At 36.3% G+C, this 21458-nt stretch overlaps 1 protein-coding gene across 1 annotated transcript; it reads left to right on the forward strand.

Annotated features, from left to right (window-relative positions):
* Positions 1–1025: 1025 nt before the first annotated feature.
* On the forward strand, positions 1026–7966 carry LOC108979143 (protein trichome birefringence-like 43). The gene is made up of 5 exons (XM_018949739.2): positions 1026–1313; positions 2485–2662; positions 5781–5959; positions 6119–6277; positions 7549–7966. The coding sequence occupies exons 1-5, from the start codon at positions 1078–1080 to the stop codon at positions 7853–7855; spliced, it is 1059 nt and encodes a 352-aa protein (XP_018805284.1). The 5' UTR covers positions 1026–1077; the 3' UTR covers positions 7856–7966.
* Positions 7967–21458: the final 13492 nt, after the last annotated feature.

The raw sequence follows: 21458 nt of genomic DNA on the forward strand, positions 1-21458 counted from the left end.
GATTCAGATCATCTACAGTTCCTATATAAACTCTAGAGTCTAAAATAGGAGAAAAATAGACATAATTTAGGCCCTTCGGCATTTATAATAATATATACTTCGAGTAGTACTAAACTTTTCGGACAACATTAAATGTTTAATAAATATTATAAGATCTAATTCATATGTCTCTCACTTTCAGTCTTAAAGTTCGGATAAAAACTCTAGAGTTGTATTGCTTGGCTAGGCCTTTGGACAGGTTTTACATGTTAATCATAATTAACATCACTGAAGAAGAGGTACTATAAGTTTGGATTAGATGCACTGTACTAGTACTTACACAGATCGTTTTACCCGATCGAAGGTTTTAGAAAAATAATTGGAGTGCATAGAGATCAGAATTAAGGAGTATTTGCCACTTAATTCTCGCTAAAGAGTCATACGTAAATGACAGCAACTTTTCACTAACTATTAAACAAAGTTTATGTTTTATATATACAGCCCAAGTTTTCTTCCAAAAAAAAAAAAAATTATGGCTAATAACCAACAAACATTATATTACAAAGAAGCAATATATTAATAAGGGGTATGGTATTTACAAATTTATTATGATCGAGTTATATATATATATAAGTGAAAGGGCCAGGTATCGAAGTTTCACCAATCATCAATAATATTGCCAAAGACATGTGATTTGGTCGGCAGAACCCCCAGCTTCGATAATAGAGGTCTGGAGTTCGATACCTTCTCAAAAAAAAAAAAAAAAAAAATCATCAATAATATTAATACATGAGTTTTTGTGCTCAATTGTGGTTTGAAAAATGATTTAGGGTGAGTAAAGCTTACGAAAAAAACCAGTAATTAAGAGGTAAAGATCGACAGCTTAAAAATATTTTCAACGAAGAGCTCCATAAGTGATAGAAAAAGAGGTTAATTAAGGCCGTTTGTAAAATAATTGCCACTAAAGATTTATTAGTGAATGACACGTGCATAATATTCACTACTATATACACACCCTCGCATCTTTCCTACATATATTTATTCAGAATCACATTCATTGTGAGTTTCACCAACTCTCTCTCTCTAGCTCTCTCTCTCATGGGTGCTTCTTATTTTGTTGGAGCAGTAGTACTGCTACTCATATCTCTCTTGCACCAAGGGAATTGTGGGTGTGACTTTTACAAAGGAAGCTGGGTTCGGGATGAGTCATATCCTCTTTATGATTCATCAAGCTGTCCATTCATGGAGAAGGAGTTCAATTGCCAAAAGAATGGGCGTCCAGACAAAGAATATCTCAAATATAGATGGCAGCCTACTGGCTGCAACTTACCCAGGCAATTACCTCTCTTTTGGCGCTCTGTCTCCTTTCTTTTGTAGGCTTCATGCATGCTTGATTCCTAATTGCTGCTTTTATATCCACTTTCATCAGATGATTTTATAAATATACGTTCCAGATGTTTGCTAATTTTCTTGCTTATTTAAGATCGAGTTTCTGGATTGTTTCACTCTTTTCTCGGATGATGCATGAAGCTGGCGTCGAGAAACGTCATTCCAGCTTTCTGCAACGCATAACTAAGATTTTTGTTAAAATTAAGTTCTTATTTTTGGGCTTTGATCTCCCTCGATCGCTCTCATAAATGTCAATAAATTATTTCAATTGAAAGAGACAGTACGTACTTATTTCGACTGAACAAATTAGTGTTGCGTAACAATATTGTTATGGAAGTATGTATATGTTGATTTAGAAGCTAATATATATGTGTGTGTGTGTGTGTGTATATATATATATATATATATATATGTTGATGCGATAATTAACTTCTGGCTGACCGAAGGCCAAAGTGCCGTGCTCATCAAGAAATTAATCGATAAATTAGCACATAAAACATAAATAAAATGAGACATAGATCAGATTTACCTTATTTGACATAAAGACTATATATGTCCAAGGGATGTTTGAGGTCACTTGAACGACTCACGTAAATCTCTATCTTTCTCTCTTTATTTATGTTTTACATACTTTATTTATCATTTATGCTATGGATGATAATTATTCGAATGCCATATCAACATCCTAGTCACTATTAATACTTTATTTATCGTTTATTCTATGGATGATCATTCGAATGCCATTTCAACGCCCTAGTCACTATTAATACTTTATTTATCATTTATTCTATGGATGATAATTCGAATACCATATCAATGTCCTAGTCACTATTATGGACCATTCCACCGTATATATTATTTGGCTTCGGCCACGTCGGACAAATGCATCAACATATATATATATATATATGTATATATATATATATATTCATGTCATGATATGCATGCATCAAAGGAGGCTTGATTCTTGAATATTTCTTATAATAGAGACAAATTTGTTGGAATATCTTAAGTTGCTTTCATCCTCACAATTAATTAGCAGTGAAACAAGAAAGAAAGAAATAAGACAAAAAAAAAAAAAAAATGGTTCACATGCAATTTAATTTGTTGATGTAGATTCGATGGTCGAGAGTTGTTGAAGAGGCTGAGAGGGAAGAGCGTAATCTTTGTGGGGGACTCGTTGAGCATGAACCAATGGATGTCACTCAATTGCATGCTTCATACAGCTGTACCAGAGGCTAACTACACCTTATTCAGGGCTTTTGGATCAGATATCTCCACATTCACTTTCCCGGTTAGATTTATTAATTATCATTTTCTAACCTCTTCTCGCTTTTACTACAATATCTATATATATTTCTGCGCTGCATATTTTTTAAGCCAACCATTTCTAGTTTGGAATTAGCCCATAAACGACAATTAACGTTCCGCCATCCGATTGCAAAAACAAAAACAACACCTTTTTGCGGCAGCTTTTAGATCACCGTAAAAATCATGTGTCATCATATTGCAAAAAAATTCTCATTACTATCGATTCTGTTGCAGCGCCATATTAGTCGCTGCCAAAAACCATGCATGTTGTTGTAATATCTTAGTTCCTGTACAATTCAATACAACAAGTAATATTAATAGTTAATTGTTTTGTGCCAAAATGCAGAGGTTCGCTTATTATATATATAGTAGAAAATTATAGTGCCGGTAATGTTTTTGTTAATTATTTGAAAAAACAGATCGTGTAATTTTAGCAGTTGTTTTTGGAGTTATATTAGAACAAGAAATGATATTTGTAGTCGCGTAGTGTGCAAGTGCGGTACAATCGTTTTGAAAGAAGTGAGTAAATACGAGACTCACATGAAAAAAAAAATTAATTTTTTAATAATAGACCCTACTCTTTTCAAAATAATTATACAACGCTTACATATTCTACGACTATATGTAACATTACTTTATTAGAGCATATGTCTAGATTCGTTGCTTTGGTATGGCTGGCGAATTAGATATATATGTCTAGGCATATCAGTACAGTTTGTAAGTTAAGGAGAATAAAAGAAAACATGTGGAAAAGAAAACATGTTTTCTTTAAGGAGAATAAAAGAAAACATGTGGAAATTCTAAATTTGATAGTAATCATAATTTATAAATATTTACTTCCTTTATAAAAGGAGAGTCGTCGCACGGGTTCTACTCTGTTTCTCTATGCATGTGAATAAACCCGAAGGTAGTTTTGCATAGCAGCATTACAAGTTTGATGAGATCAATCTGAAAAATCTGAACAAGTGAAAATATTAGGACAAGGGTGCACGTACGCCTTCAGCTATATATCATGATTTATTCGAGTATTGCAAAGAAATCAGGAATGTTAGGCTAGAGACTTACCCCGCACATGCATCTTCTTTATGATTACAATCTATATTGTACCAATAGGCAATTGCCAATTGCAATGATTGGTCTTTGAAATACTAGATCTAATTAAGCTGCCAACATGCATTAATTTGGTGAGGTTTGGATAGTGAGATGAGATGAGATGGTTTTAAATGAAAGTTGAATAAAATGTTATTAGAATATTATTTTTAATATTATTATTATTTTGAGATTTGAAAAGGTTAAATTGTTTATTATATTTTATATGAAAATTTAAAAAAATTGTAATGATGGGATAAGATGAAATGAGATGAGTTAGAGTGATTTTTAAATCCAAATCGAGCATTAATATTAAATGATCATTGAACCTACGGGTGGATGGAGGGTCACCTACCCCAAGGACAGGGGTGGATGACCTAATTAAAATACTAGAGCAAGGCTCAGGTGGGATACCGGCCTTCCTGGGACGTTTTTACCTACCCATCGAGGTCACATGTATACTTCAAAAAAATCTTAATTCTACCCTAACAATTTTTTTCTTTCCATCCCACACCTCCATCTTTTCTTGACCGGACCGGATCAATTTACACCCATACTCACAATATAGCCTAGTATGCTCAACTTTTTCCAGCCATTATATATGCTCGGGTTTCTAAGCATTCCTTAAACCCGAGTTCCGAAGTTGCATTTTATACATAAAAATAAAGGTACTAAGTTCCGACAGTTAAAATTTATAGGCTAACTATTATTTATCTATATATATGTTATTAGTTTTAAAATGATATTTAAGATATAGATCTAGATTATAATCAAGTTGTTTAATAGGATCTTATTTATTAAGCTTAATTAATCAATCGGGTATTACATTTATATATCTTTTTGGATATGTGTATTTTTGTTTAGATCTATATATTTGCGTCAATTAGGCCTGTAATTTAAGCTTTGGATATGCATTTTTGTGTTGTATTTGCGAATTTGGGGTTTGGAATCTAGAGGTCAAATTGTTGGGGATGAAAAATTTGCCCTTCCGTCTAAAGAGGACGGGAGGTCAGGTGGTTGAGCGAAGATAGGAGCGGGGTGGAGATTTTCCACCTTGCCGAGGTGGGGGCGGAGAGGCAATGCTACCCATTCATATTATGGGTTGGGTAGCACGCCTAACCCAACATCTTTCTTTCAATGTATTGGAGATAATTCCAAGGATTTGTTTTCATTTTGAGGTTGATTCTAATAATAACGAAAACGTTTTATCAATAAATTTATTTATATTAGAAACAATGTTGAGTCTACTTACCAATCACCAATAAACAAAGTAATACATATTTTGGTAACAACAAATAGAATATGTGTCTAAATAAACCCATCGATCCATCGGCATCATATAATCTTAATTTAGACTGAGTGTACACGGCTACTCTCTATATATATATATGAAATCAAGTAATAGAGTACCCATGTCACTTGATAGAGTACAGGGTGGGAGCAATACATCTTTACTTTGATAAAGGTCGCCACACCGTTTTGACGTAAAAAAAATTATAATAAAATACAAAAACTAGTGGTTATAATGTGTTACATCCGTTCAATATAGAAATGGGTGAATTGGAAAAGGAGAAATGGTACCCTAATTTTTATTATTTATTTTATTTTTTTGATGTGATATTATAATGTGGTCTCTAAAAAGATTTAAAAAAGAAAAAACGAAAAAGATAGAAGGAATTTAAAATTTAATTTATGAGAAAAAATATTTATAATTATGAATTATACAACTGTCGTGTAATCTTTTTGAAAAAAATGATAAAAACATGAGATCTACATGAAAAAAATTAATTTTTTAATAGTAGACCTTACTCATTTTCAAAGCGATTACGTGACGTTTACGTATTTCACTGTTATATGTAGAATTACTTTTAATTTGTAGTCTTCATCTTTTTGTATTTTTTCAGTCATATTTTATTTTAAATATATATTTATAAAAATTTTTAATAAGCACGTAAAGGCAGAAATTAAAAGTACCGAGAATTCATCATCATATATACTACATTAATTCACAGGAATACAATGTTAAGCTGTCCCTTTACCGCCACGCACTTATAGTCGATATTGTACGGGAAAGCATTGGGAGGGTTCTTAAACTGGACTCAGTCGATGAAGGCGCCAAGGTATGGACTGGCAACGACGTACTGATTTTCAATTCATGGCATTGGTGGACTCGTACAGGAAGAAAACAACGGTACGTAGCTAGATCTAGCTAGCTAGGAGCCCTATAATATTTATCAATACATTTAATTAAGACGTACTTTTTTTTTAATTTATAATTTTCGAGCATGCATGAAATATTAGTCCTCTATATCTTTGCTTGAGTAATTAGTTTTAGACAAAACTGTTGCAGATGGGATTTTATTGAAGAAGGAAGTAAGACGTACAAAGATATGGAACGTTTGGTTGCATTCGAGAAAGGGTTGAAAACATGGGCTAAATGGGTTGACTCAAATGTGGACCCTCTGAAAACCAAGGTCTTCTTTCAAGGTGTTTCTCCGGATCATTCAAAGTAAGTACCCTATAGAATATTTATAGCTATCTCTCAGGGATGTAACCGATTTTGTTAGGTTCGATTTTATATATTTTTTAGAATCGAATCAGTATATATCGGTTTTAAAAATTTAAGAATTGATACAGAACCGATTTATTATCAAAACTAAAACTTTAAATTTTTTTTATTTTTGGTCCGATTTTTTCGATTTTACAGATTATCTATGTTAGTAAAAATATGATGTTTATATATACTAAACTATTAATCTATTTATATTATTTTATAAATATATTATTTTATAATAATTAACACATACTAGTATAGAATTGAATATAACTATAGTCTGTCTAAGTTCTTGACTTTTTATATGAGTATATAAGATCAAATTTGTAAAAATGTATTTATAAAAAGAATATATATATAAATATACTATAATTTATTATGCCAAAAATATATTTATCATTGATATCTATATACATGTATATATATCAAAAGTAAGTTTATATTAATAACTCAATATTAATGTTTATGTTTAAGATTAAAATTTGATGTTATATTAATTAGTAATTTAGTATATAATATATATAATATAATATAAAAAATTATAAATATATTGGATGAACCGATTTTCAAAATATGAAAACCGGTATCACACTGAACTGTTGACAAACCGGTCCAATCCAATCCGATTCAGCTAATTTTTCCATTTTTTTTTACACCCCTACTTCCTCCAAAACCAAAATGATTCTCTCGTTATTTCTACACAATTTATTAACATTTTCCATTTTCTTGAGGGAATAAGTAATTCTACTAATAGCGGATTATAAACACCTAATTGCTTTTTGACAACTCTTACCCTACATGTCCTCTCCCATCTTTTAGGCCCTAATCTCTTGCTTTTTTTTCTCTCGGTTGGAACAAAAAAGCCAGAGGCATGCCTAATCCCTGGGTTTTTCTCTTGCTTTTTTGACTGGATCGGAACATCTTTCTTTTTCTTCTCTTAGTAATGATTTTTCTTCTCAATTTTTCAGTTCTATGGAAAAAAAAAAAAATTAGGCTCAAGACTGAAATAAAGTCATTTTTAGTAGAAGACAAAAAAAAAAAAAATAACACTTGTAAAATCAAGAACAGAGGCCATAGAAAAAGTAAAGAAAAAAAAAACTACAAAAAATAACACTAGCAATGAAATGTTGGGAAGCGAAATGGGAGAAGAAAACATTCACTGGTCACTTTGTGAAGCTAGCTGATGGTCGAAAATGTTATGAATTTTGTATGTTTTATGGAATCAGTGGAAGCTTTTGGGGGGAAGCAAGTGCAAATCAATGTGAAGGACAAGCAAAACCGGTGGCTGGTTCAAATTATCCAGGAGGTCCACATCCTGCAGAGCTAGTGGCAGAGAAAGTGATAAGGACTATCTCAAGGCCAGTCCACTTGCTCAAGGTTACAACCCTATCACAGCTACGTAAAGATGGACATCCGTCATTCTACCATGGGCACGGCCGCGCTCACAGGCTCATGGATTGCACCCATTGGTGCCTACCTGGGGTACCTGATACATGGAATCAACTCTTATATGCAGCTCTTATTCAGAATTAGCACATTCACTATTTTTGCCCACCAATAATGTTGTTTTAGAAAATATCAATAATTGTGGAATCTTTGACGCATTAATAAATAAATCTCACATGACCCCCGTGATTTTTTTTATTTTCTTTTTGTCTTCTTTTCTTCCTAAGATTTTCTTTCATGATGTTTTATAAAAGACTAGCAAACTATCCTTTATATTGTTTCATGATGTGTCATTAAATAATTGGAGACTATTTATTATATTTTATTTGTGAATCTATCATCTAATACTATAGGATGATGAGAATATGATGAGAAAATGAATAATGATGAGAAAAACTGAGTAAACTATTGGTGTGTTTCAAAGATATTGTCTAAAATCCAATGGTAGAGTGGATCTCCTAAAACTCTTATTTCAAAGATAGACGCAAATCCTTAACATTTATTGAGATTTTAATTATTTAAGACCCACCGTTTTCTGCCTCCACAAAATTCACGTCCGTCCTAGAATTCAAACAAAATTTCTTGGGAATTTCAATACATCAAATAGAATAGTTTATAGGTTTACCTTTTTAAAGAGGATGAATACAAAGTCAGCTCTTATGGTTTTCGCTAAATTAAAATTGCTACTCGTGTTTCTCAATTGAGATTTTTAATTAATGTCATTTTAAGATTAATAAAATTGATCTTACCATTTGTAATATATTAGTAAGCAGTTAAATATTCTAATGCCATATGCCACATGGCATACCACCTATATATCACGTAGATCGTAGGGCTACCTCAGGCTAGGAGCAACTCATGGCAACCTTGTTGGGAATAACTGTATATCTAAGACTAACTCGAAGTATAGTAACAGAAATAAACAAAAGAAATTGATGACAATCACACAGAAAGAACACCAAGAATTAAGTGGTTCGACTCAAAATGTGCTTACGTTCACTGGTGGGTTCGGTATCGGAGATTTCACTATCAACAAAGATGGAGTACAGATGAATACAACAAAACTTCACAAGGAAGTTATCTCTCAAAACTCACTCTAAACTTCTCTCTCAAGAAAACACTAAAAAACAACACAAAAAAATGATTTCTGAAGTCTTTAGAAGAAGTGGGCGCCGTTTGGTATTTATAGGAACAGTAAAATTCACTTCTGTGAACATTGGCTGGAGCAAACACTCGAGTGAGTGTCGAGCGAACGTAGGTTTTCTGCACTTCGCTCAAGCCAACAGTTGAGCGAGAGTCGAGCGAAGCTCTCTGCCTGAACTCGCTCGAGCTGGGTGTCGAGCGAGGGTCGAGCGAAGCTCTCTAACTTGGATATCGCTCGAGCTGCATGTCGAGCGAGAGTCGAGCGAAGCTCTCTGCCTGAACTCGCTCGAGCTGGGTGTCGAGCGGATATCGAGCGAAGCTTTCTGTCTGAATTTGCTCGAGCTGGATGTCGAGCGAATGTCGAGCGAAGCTCTCTGTCTTCATATTGCTCGAGCTGAATCTCGAGCGATGCTTGAGCGAGGCTCTCTGTCTGATTTCGCTCGAGCCGAGTGAACCTCTGCTCGAGCGAACCTACGACACATGCACTGTTCCATCTGAATTCAAGCCACCTCTTAACAAATCTCCACCTTGGCTTGAACTCTGCCAAAACACAAAAAACCTCTGACCACAAAACCAATCCCCACCACCAAATCCCTTACGGGAATTACAAAATGCGAACACCGATTAAGTCCAAACAAAGTTTGAACTTGTATACTGCAACTGGCTTAGTCATCATATCTGCTGGATTCTCTGTAGTAGCAATCTTCAGAATCTGTATAACACCTTCTGTAACAATCTCTCTGAGAAAATGATACCTGACATCAATGTGCTTCGTTCTTTCGTGATACATTTGATTTTTGGTCAAATGTATTGCACTCTGACTGTCACAGAATACTGAGATCCCATCTTGCTGTAAACCCAAATCATTGACCAAGCCATTCAACCAAATGGCCTCCTTAACAGCCTCTACTGCTGCCATGTACTCTGCCTCGGTAGTTGATAAAGCAACAGTGGATTGCAGTGTTGCTTTCCAACTAATAGCAGACCCACACAAAGTGAAAACCTAACTTGTCAATGATCTTCTCTTATCTAAGTCTCCAGCATAATCAGAATTAACAAAACCAGTAACTTTGGAACTGAGATTGACATCTCTATCAAATATTAACCCAAAGTTCAAGGTTCCCCTCAGATACCTGAGTATCCATTTCACAGCCTGCCAATGAGTCTTACCCGGATTAGCCATATACCTGCTAACTACGCTCACGGCCTGTGAAATGTCTGGACGAGTGCAAACCATTGCATACATGATGCTGCCAACTACACTTGAATAAGGAACACTAGCCATAAACTGGTCCTCTTCATCTGTCTGAGGAGATAGGCTAGCTGAAAGCTTAAAGTGCGTAGCAAGTGGTGTACTTACTGGTTTGGAATCAAACATTCCAAATCTCTGAAGCACTTTCTCAATGTACTTTCCCGGGGACACGTACAACTTTCCAGCTTTCCTATCTCTCAAGATTTTCATCCCCAAAATCTTCTTTGCTGCACCTAAGTCTTTCATTTCAAACTCATTTCTGAGTTGGGTCTTTAACAAACCAATGTCAGATATGCTTCTAGCAGCAATAAGCATATCATCAACATATAATAGCAAATAAATGAAAGACTTATCAGATAATTCCTTATGATAAACACAACTATCGTAGTTACTTCTCAAATAACCATGATCAATCATAAAGGAATCAAACCGCTTATACCATTTCCTTAGCGACTGCTTCAAACCATATAAAGATTTCTTCAATCTACACACATAGTCTTATTTACTTTCAACAATGAACCCCTCTGGCTGATGCATATAAATGGTCTCTTCAAGCTCACCATGTAGGAACGCTGTTTTAACATCAAGTTGCTGCAGCTCTAAGTCATACAATGCTACTATAGCAAGTAGCAATCTGATCGAACTGTGTTTCACCACTGGAGAGAAGACTTCATTGAAGTCGATGCCTTCTCTCTGACTGAAGCCCTTAGCAACTAAGCGTGCCTTGTATCTTGCATCTGTATCACCCTGGATTTCCTCTTTTCTTTTGAAAACCCATTTGCAGCCAACAGTCTTCACCTTCTTTGGCAACAGAACCAAATCCCATGTTTGGTTTTTGTGAAGAGACTCAATCTCTTCAGTCATAGCTGCGCACCACTGTGCAGATTCTGCGCTCTTGACAGCTTCTGAATAACAGGAAGGCTCCTAACCAACAATATTCTCTGTTGTAGTAAGAGCATACATCACCATATCTGCATGAGCATATCTCTGAGGTGGTCTAATCTGCCTCCTCTGTCTACCAGTCGCTATATTGTAGTCTTGCTCTCCTTGTGCGCCGCTACTCGAATCAGAATTATGCTCATCTGCAATAGCATGATCTTGGGCGCCACTGGGCAGCCCTTGTGATGCTTCCACCTAAAACTCCACCTGCTTTCTAACATCTTGTTCTTGTCCTGTAGACTCAATAATCTCCTTTCTCGGACTAAGCATGGATTTTTCATCAAAAGTGACCTCCCTACTGATCACAAACTTGGGTGATTTAGGATCAGTACACCACAACCTAAATCCCTTCACCCCACTGGCATACCCAATGAATATGCCCTTCTTTGCCCTTGGCTCAAGTTTTCCATCATTAACATAGAAATATGCAGGACAACAAAAAATTTTCAAATTTGAATAATCAGCAGGAGTATCAGACCATACCTCATTCGGAGTCTTCAAACCAATCGCTGTGGCTGGAGAACGATTGACCAAGAAGCAGGCTGTGTGATTGCTTCAGCCCAGAAATCCTTAGCCAAGCCTGCATTAGAAAGCATGTTACGAGCTCTCTCCAAGAGAGTCCTATTCATCCGTTCAGCTACCCCATTTTGCTGTGGAGTATGTCTAACTGTACGATGTCTGGCAATACCTTCATTTCTGCAGAATTCATCAAACTCACCTCCGCAAAACTCCATACCATTGTCAGTGCGAAGTCGCTTGATTTTCTTGCCCTTCTGATTTTCAATCAAAGCTTTTCACTGTTTGAAGTTAACAAATACATCACTTTTCTGCTTCAGAAAGTAAACCCAACCCTTCCGTGAGAAATCATCAATGAATGTAAGCAAATACTGAGCTCCACCTTTTGACGGGATGGAAGATGGGCCCCAAAGATTAGAATGAAGATAGTCCACAAAACTTTTGGTTCTGTGAACCCCTGTAGAGAACTGAACCCTGCACTATTTTTCAAACACACAGTGTTCACAGAAATCCAGTTTCCCTATCTTTTGATCACATAGCAAACCTTGCTTACTCAAAATTGACATCCCCTTCTCACTCATATGACCCAAACGCATATGCCATAAACGTGTGACATCTGAAACAGATACTGCAGCTGCACCTGTCACTGTAGAGCCCTGAAGGAAATAAAGATCATTTGTCTTATCTTCTTTCATCACAACCATAGAGCCCTTACTGACTCTGATAGCTCCGCCTTCACCAGTGTACTTGTAGTCCAGAGAATCAAGAGTACCTAAAGAAATAAGATTCTTTTTCAACTCTGGAATGTGTCGAACATTAGACAATGTCCGGACAATTCCATCAAACATCTTAATTCTGATTGAACCAATTCCAGCAATTCTGCAAGCCATATCATTCCCTAACAGAACGGAGCCTCAGTTGACTGATTCATAGTTAGTGAACCAATCCCTTTTGAGACACATATGGAAAGTGACAAGTGGGTCATGAAGTGCAAGCTGAGTCCATGACCCACTTGTCACTAAAGTGACTACTTGAGTCACTAATTGCTAGAACCAGATCTGAGTCGTTAGACCTGTCATCAGCAACACTAACGGCATTAGAGGAACTAGTGCCGTCCTCTTTGTTTTTTAATTTTGGACACTCATTCTTGTAGTGACCAAACTTATGGCAGTAATGACATTTGACGTTTTTCTTACTAAACGTTGTTTGTGAACTGCCCCTGGATTTCCCCTTATTCTTCACTGAACCCCTGTCATTCGATCTACCCCTGCTTGAGCACCCCTTAACAAACAAGCCACTAGCTTGTTCATTAGTGTTCTTCACACTCAATTTAATCCTCAACTCCTTAGAATTCAAAGCAGACTTTACATCTACCAAGGATTGTATTTCTTCTACCATACAACATGAAATTCACAAAGTTTTCAAAAGATGTGGGTAATGAACATAAGATAATTAACGCTTGATCTTCTTCTTCAAGCTTAATATCTATATTCCTCAGATCCATAATGATTTTATTAAATTCATCTAGGTGTTCAGAAATAAGAGTACCTTCCTTCATTTTGAGAGTGCATAACCGTTGTTTCAAATACAAACAGTTTGAAACAACGGTTGGTGAGAGATCTCTTCATGTATAGATTCTCAAGTGCCGACCAGAGACCAGTTGCAGTCTCCTCGTCAGCAACCTCTTTTAAAACTCCATCAGATAGTGACAAAAGAATAGTACTATGTACCTTTTCTTATTCTTCTTTTGAAGGAGCCGGAGAATCGTCAGATACCGACACTTCTAGTACTTTTGACAAGCTCTGTTGTCGCAGTAAAGCCTTCATCTTGATGCGCCATAAACTGAAACTGTTCTCACCGTCAAATTTCTCCACTTCGAACTTAGCCATAGCCATCCCTCCAGATCAGTTTGAGCCAAGCTCTGATACCAGTTTGTTGGCAATAACTGTATATCTAAGACTAACTCGAAGTATAGTAGCGGAAATAAACAAAAGAAATTGATGACAATCACACAGAAAGAACACCAAGAATTAAGTGGTTCGACTCAAAATGAGCCTACGTCCACTGGTGGGGTCGGTATCGGAGATTTCACTATCAACAAAGATGGAGTACAGATGAATACAACAAAACTTCACAAGGAAGTTATCTCCCAAAACTCACTCTAAACTTCTCTCTCAAGAAAACACAAAAAAACAACACAAAAAAGTGATTTCTGAAGTCTTTAGAAGAAGTGGGCGCCGTTTGGTATTTATAGGAACAGTAAAATTCACTTCTGTGAACATTGGCTCGAGCGAGTGTCGAGCGAACGTAGGTTTTCTGCACTTCGCTCAAGCCAACAGTTGAGCGAGAGTCGAGCAAAGCTCTCTGGCTGAACTCGCTCGAGCTGGGTGTCGAGCGAGGGTCGAGCGAAGCTCTCTGACTTGGATACCGCTCGAGCTGCATGTCGAGCGAGAGTCGAGCGAAGCTCTCTGCCTGAACTCGCTCGAGCTGGGTGTCGAGCGGATATCGAGCGAAGCTCTCTGTCTGAATTCGCTCGAGCTGGATGTCGAGCGAATGTCGAGCGAAGCTCTCTGTCTTCATATTGCTCAAGCTGAATCTCGAGCGATGCTTGAGCAAGGCTCTCTGTCTGATTTCGCTCGAGCCGAGTGAACCTCCGCTCGAGTGAACCTACGACACATGTACTGTTCCATCTGAATTCAAGCCACCTCTTAACAAACCTAGTAGACTGTCACGCCACCAAACGGATCCTCATTGGGAGGATGATTAGAATTCGTGACAATAATTACTATATTTTTCGGAATACTATCATATGAGAATAAATTTTAAAAAAAATAATGATATTCTTATGAATTATTGTGCATAAATTTCTCATACTAGGGTGAGCAAAAGCATCTTGCACCAAGGTGAGCAAAGACGACTATATAGTGTTCGCCAACCTAAGTGAGCACACTAGAGAGTAACATTGCTCACCAACCCTATATTTTTCATCTCTTAAAAAGCATCTCTCACTTTCTCCTCTCATATATTTCCCCCAATAAGCGAAATCAATAAATGGTAAACAATGCATTACTATATAAGCTCATTCTTCCTCTTACAACTACCCTAGTATCTCATTGTCGCTTCTGTCACAGTCATATTGTGCTTTAGGAACATTCCTTCAGTAATTCTTCATAACTAATGGCATTTGAGATACTAATAGAATGGGTGAGTTCAACAACTCAGGAAGTAGAAGGTCCAGTGCCAGTAGTAGTATGAACAAATGAGCAAATTATAATGAGCATATTACATTGAGCAGATGTTAGTGCATAAAAAACATTTATCCGATAATAATGGTTGTGCAACAATAAAAAAATAGAAATGTGCCTTGATCCAAATAAAGGTATGGTTCCAATAATCCAACAATTATTAACTGAGTTATACCAAAAATCGAGTATGTATATTTGAGCTATGATCACATAAAGAGAATACAAACTAATGCAGCAATTATAAAAAATCTCGCTTTTCATCTTTATCTTTCCTTATCCCAATTTTCACATTTATCATTATTTACTATTCACGATATTCTTGGTATTTTGTAGTCTGCATGTATGGTTCATCATCTAGGCTTGTCATCGCGCGCATAGGTTAGTGGTGTCCAGCCTTAGGTTATGCATTCTCCCAAGCACTACACCCTCAATTGGATGTATTGCATTGTTCATAATCAGATCTGGTACTAATCTCAGGATTAGAACATCTTTAGTTGAGTCTTTTAATTATACAAATTCACCAACATTGTCTCAGTAATTCCATCAGCTTTTGCTATCGGGACAAGCTTAACGTATTGGCATTTGTACGAGCATGAACAACTTAATGAGTGACAAAAAAAGGACACATATTAGTCAATTTTAATCATTTTCAGTTATTGGAATAAATAATATACAGATGCCAGAATGACAAGTAATAATAAAATAAATATCAAGAAGCAAATATTGTTCAAACAATTAGTCATGAATCCAAAACAGAAATCAATATATAAATTGTTAGTCAGATCCATAATATAATAAATAATAATCAACAAATAATCAATATGCTTGTTCATAAAGAGTCCTGCTAGAGCGAACCTCGAGGATTCCCATCGAGAAGTGCAAAATGCACTTTTTTATTTTATGTTTATTTCAATCATTTTTAAATCCCTTTAAAAATTTATAAACTCATTTAAAAACACTTCCTTAACAATTAAGTAAAAAAAAAAAAAAGAGATAATTAGTAGCTTTTGTTGGGATGCATCCTCGGTGGGTGGGTGCATCATTTCCAATTCATAAAACTGGCATAGTTCCCACTTACACAAGTGACGATATTTTTCCAATCCTTCTATTCTTTATTTTTCTTTATTTTTCTCCATTTCTTTCCTCTGCAGGCATCGCTTCCCTGTTTCTTTATTTTTCTTCTCTTCTCTTTCTTCTTTCACTCTCTCCTTCTTCCTTTTGCTCTCACTCTTGCCTTCACATTCTCATCATTTTGTCTTCATTCTCACCTCCTCCCTCCCTCTCTCTTTCTTCTCTCCAATCACCTGTTTGCTTTGTGCCACACATTGTAATTCTGTCTCTCTCACTCACTCGATTGCTTATGCATCTTTCCCTATTTAATATTTATAGGCAGGTTTAATCACCTTCACCACAACAAGTATATATGCATATATATAAGTGGAGGGCTTGGAGCAAGTAAGTAAGAAGAAGTAGAAAGTAGTGATCAAATGATTGGAGTTCAAAGGGAGACCAGATAGCTGGAGTCAAAAGACCAGATAACTGAAGTGATAGTGCAAGTAAGTAAATAAAATTTAGTAAATAACTAAATACTGGGACCAGATAACTAGAGTCCAACGGGACCAGATGACTGGAGCATAAGTTGTAAGTAAGTAGTAAATAATTGAAGTAGGAAGAAAGTAAGCCAAATAAAATACACAGAATACTCACGAATTTGCAATTGAAACAGTTGAGGTTCTTCATTTTAGATGAACATTAATACATGAAAATATTTGAGACATACAAAGGAAGAGCAAGAAAATAGGATAAGAGAAGGATTCTTAGGCTCTGAAACTCCTAAGGATTCTCCAAAAAAAAAAAAAAAAAAAATTGTGTCTTTTAACAAAGTCAAACACCCTTGTATAGGCAAAAATACAAGGGTCTTTAGCATCAACTAGTAGTGGGAATCAATTGGTCTTTAGCAGGGGTCTTTAGTATTTTTATTAGTTTGTACGAACATCAATAATTTCATCATTCTTGAATGGGGTTTCAATAACTAGATAGCCTTGGGGTGATTTCTGGATTATGTCCAAATATATTATCATATAATTAGTATTATCAACAGAGGCTTTAGACCTTAAACTCATTATTAGAATTATCATTATCGTCCTGGAGGGACTTCTTCAACAGATAAATCAATTTTTTTTTCTTGAGTCCTTAGAGAACATACTTATTCTTGGACTTAGCAGATTTACTTGATTTATCAGATGAAGCAGATTGTTGTTTTGCCTTCGACAATAGGGTATTTAGGCTCTTGAACAAAAGTTTTAGCAATAGGAAAAACTACAAGGAAATCCTCTATGCTTCCTAAATTTGGAAAGATGAGAGGAAAATCTCGTTTAACATTATCAATAGCATCTTGGGTATGGGGAAATTTATTCCACCACTTGACGTACCAATTGCGAGCAAGTATTTCATTTTTCTTAACATAACTCCACTTCAAGATCCACGAAACTTTGATTTCTTGTCAAAGTGAAGGGAAACAGAGAACTTCTACCCATGCTGATTAGTCTTGTAAACAATAGGAAAATATTTAAAAGCATCATTGAGTTTGTTAGAAAAAATATTTGAAATTGGGTCAAAATGTGTCCACCATCTCATAAACTCATATGTACATCCATCAGTTTTAAGCCCCATTGAACTACTTTGTGCCTATTGAAACTCCTCAAGACTATCCCTTGCTTGCTTCACCACCCTAGAGAAAGTCTTCTCAAAGATAAACTTGTTTCTTCTTGTCCATAACCCCCTCATGATGGATGCCACAACATCCAATCCATCCTACTATAGGTTCTAGGACAATTTTTTGCACACCTTCAAAAAATCACCTTTTGAACTGGCCCATTTTTTAACAAGACTCATAGAGTCAGCCCAAACATCGGATGCAGTAGCACAACTCCACAATGTATGCCATATTGATTCCTCCTCTCTTTCACAAATAGGGCACAAGGGATTCTCAGTAACTCTCCTCTTAGTTTGGTTCACTCTCGTGGGTAAACAGTCATTGATAGCTTTCCACATGAAATTCTTCATCACAGTTGGGGAATTCATGCCCCATATTGCTCTTCAGCAAGTGCCCTTTACTGGGCAACTAGAAGCTTCACCCTTCTCTGTTCTCCTTCTTCCCATTTCCAAGTGGTATCCAGTTTTTACATTGAACTGCCCATTCTTTGTGTACCCCCACATTAGCTTGTCCCTTTGCCCAGGAAAACTGAAGGGTATACTGCATACTAACCCAACTTTCCAACATCCCCCCTTAGCATCTATAAGCTCCTCAACTCTAGACTTGCTCTCAAAATTTTTCACAGGTGATTGCAAGCAAAGAGTAGATGGCTTTGGGATCCATTTATCATCTCATATTTTGATGTCTCTATCATTGCCTACCCTCCATATAAGTCCCTCTTTGAGTAGATTAAGGGCACTCCATAAACTCCTCCATATCGTAGAAGGCCCTGAGCCTAGCTTTGCCTGTAGTAAATCATCATTTTTAAAATACTTCTCCTTTAAAATACTTCTAGGTTCCTGAACCTGAGCCCTCTAGAGTCTTTTGGTTCCCCCATTCTACCCCAACTATACCATTGTATCTTATTGTCATATTGCTTAAAACCCCACCAAAATCTCGCCATCATGGCTGAAATTTCTCTGCACAACTTAACAGGCAATTTAAAGACACTCATATGGTAATTTGGGATCACTTAAATTATTGCCTTGAGGAAGATTTCCTTAACCCAAGGGGAAAGGAACTAGTTCTTCTAATTATTTATTTGCTGCCACATCGTATCCTTAATACCTCGAAAGGTATTATATCTGGATCTGCCTACCATAGTTGGGAGTCCCAGGTACTTCTCATAATAGTCACTGACTCTTGCTCCCAACTCTCTCTAAATTAACCTCAGTTCATGTGCCTTAGTGTTAGAGCTGAAGAAAATAAGAGTTTTCTATTTGTTGAGGCATTGTCCTGAGGAATGCTCATACAGTTCAAACAAACCATTTTTTTTTCCATTCGTCCAGTTTAGCCTTGCCAAACAAAACACAATCGTCAGCAAACAAAAGATATGTTAGTCTATTTCCTCCCCCCACCACAAGCACCCACCTTATGGCTCCATTTTGCTCAGAAGATTTAAACAAGTTACTCAACCCTTTTACACTCAAGCCCCTTGGAAGGTCTAAACTTCCCTCCTGGTTGTCCATTTATCAACACTTCATACGAGATTGTAGTGACACAATTTATTATCAGAGCAACCCATCTATTATCAAAACCCAACCTCCTCATCACTTCCTCCAAGTAGCTCCATTCCACCTTGTCATATGCCTTTGATATGCCTAACTTAATAGCCATATCCCCACTTTCCCATACCTCCTCTTCTTCATAGTATGAAGGGCCTCATAGGCTACCAAGTTGTTTTCAGAAATAAGTCTACCAGGTATGAAAGAGCTCTGAGTGCTGGAGATGAAAACATCGAGGACCAGTTTCAACCTATTTGCCAGAGTCTTTGCAATGACCTTATACAAGACATTGCAAAGTCTAATTGGCCTATAATAAATAAGTGACACATGGTCTTTAACTTTAGGTATCAACACTATGTAAGTATGATTCAATGACCGATCCATTTCACCCCCACTAAGGAAGGCTAATACTACACTGTACACCTCATCCCCCACAACATTCCATAAATTGTGATAGAAGCAAGCCCCAAAGACATCAGGCCGAGGAGACTTTAATGGCCCTAACTAAAACATGGTTGCTTCCACTTCTTCCTTCGTGAACTCCCTTACTAGCTTCTCATTTATTTCCTGAGTAACTTTCCCTTCCATTGTATATAAGCACTCTAACAACACCTCCTTAGTAGGCCAAGTGGATTGAAAGATACCTTCAAAATACTGCATGAAAGTTTCAGCAATTTCATTGTGCCCCACTCTTACTCTAGCTTCAACATCAACCACTGACTTAATCAGGTTCCTCCTTCTTTGAGATGCACAAGCATGGAAAAACTTCTTATTTCTGTCCCATTGAATGAACCAGTTCCTTTTTGCCCTCTACTTCCACTTCAGGTTCTCTTGTTCTAAAAGCACGTCCACCTCATACCTTAATTGTTTGGCCTTCTCGGCATTTATTGGCCCATTTGCATCTTGCAATTTGTCTAGCTATTCAAACTTATACTTTAGTTTCTTTGCACAATCCCTTGCAACCTTCTTACTCCATTCAACCAAAGCTCCACTGCAAGCTTCGAGAGACGTTTGGATCCTCTTCAAAGGATACTCATTCATTACTCCCTTAATCAACTCCTTTCCCACTACCTGCTCACAACCCTCCATAGTGGCCCAGTTAGCTTCATACTTAAACAAGCGTATTCTTCTATGTTCTGTCTTGTTACGCACAACCATATGTATTAGTAGGGGTTTGTGATTCGGAGACCTTGCAACAAGCCCCTCCACTACAGATTCTTTGAACATGGGGATATCCATAAGTAGTTGAGAAATGCTTTGGGTCCTGAATTCGAGACTCAAAAAATGTCCCAAATGGGATTTTTTTTTTACTGAATGATTAAAAAAATATTTTTTAATGATGTTGTGAATTTTTTATTTTGTTTTTAAAAATGTTTATGATGATTAAATAAATACATGAAAAAAGAAGAAAAAAATTACACTATTTGGGACATTTTTTGGGTCCCGAATTCGGGACCCGTAGCAGTACTCTAAATAGCTTGTTACAACTCTATCTAGCCTTTCCTTGGTAAAGGTGAAGTCAGTGTGCTAGTTACTCCAAGTAAATATGTTCCCTTGACAGCCCAAATCATATACAAGAAGGTGTTTCCCAAAGCCTCCCTAAACAATATCATTTGTAGCTCAGCCCTTTAGCTACCCCTGCTTCACAAATTGAGACGTAATTTCATTAAAATCTCCCACAACACACCACGTAGTTTGATCATAGGGTTGCTGTTTAGCCAATAAATTCCATGAATCTCTTCTTTTCCTTGTTTCCGGGTGGCCATAAATCCCAGTTAATAGCCACTTAAAATTAACATCAGTATCATTGATCCATGCACTAATATGCCATTGTGAGTAGTTATGGATTTCTACATTATTTTCTTCCTTACATAACAAAGCCAACCCCCCCTTTCTTCTAATTGCATCCACCAAAGCAGCCATCAAAACCCAACCTTCTCTTACTAAAACTAGTTTTGGTTTCAATCAAAAGGTTTTCTTGTTCTTCACCCTTGGTGAGAACATTAATGGTTTTACAGCAAGAATTTTTAAACCAAATGTAATATTAGGAGAATCAGACTCTTCACTAGTAGAGTGATAGCCAGAATCACTTGTACTGAATTCATCGATACCTGATGATTAAGAAGATCTTGATTCCAAAATACGAATCAGTTATTCTTTAGCATTGTTATCAATGTTTACTTGATTTATCCTATTTTTCATCCTACCAGTTTTATAGTATAGTCTATACTAAGTGACCATACTTTCCGTAGTTGAAACATTTTCCTTTAGTAGGGTTTTGAGCAAAATGGTTTGTGGAAACAAATTTCTTTATGTAAAAATCATCACATTTTTT

Source organism: Juglans regia, chromosome 1, assembly GCF_001411555.2.
Source record: "Juglans regia cultivar Chandler chromosome 1, Walnut 2.0, whole genome shotgun sequence".
Lineage (NCBI taxonomy): Eukaryota > Viridiplantae > Streptophyta > Magnoliopsida > Fagales > Juglandaceae > Juglans > Juglans regia.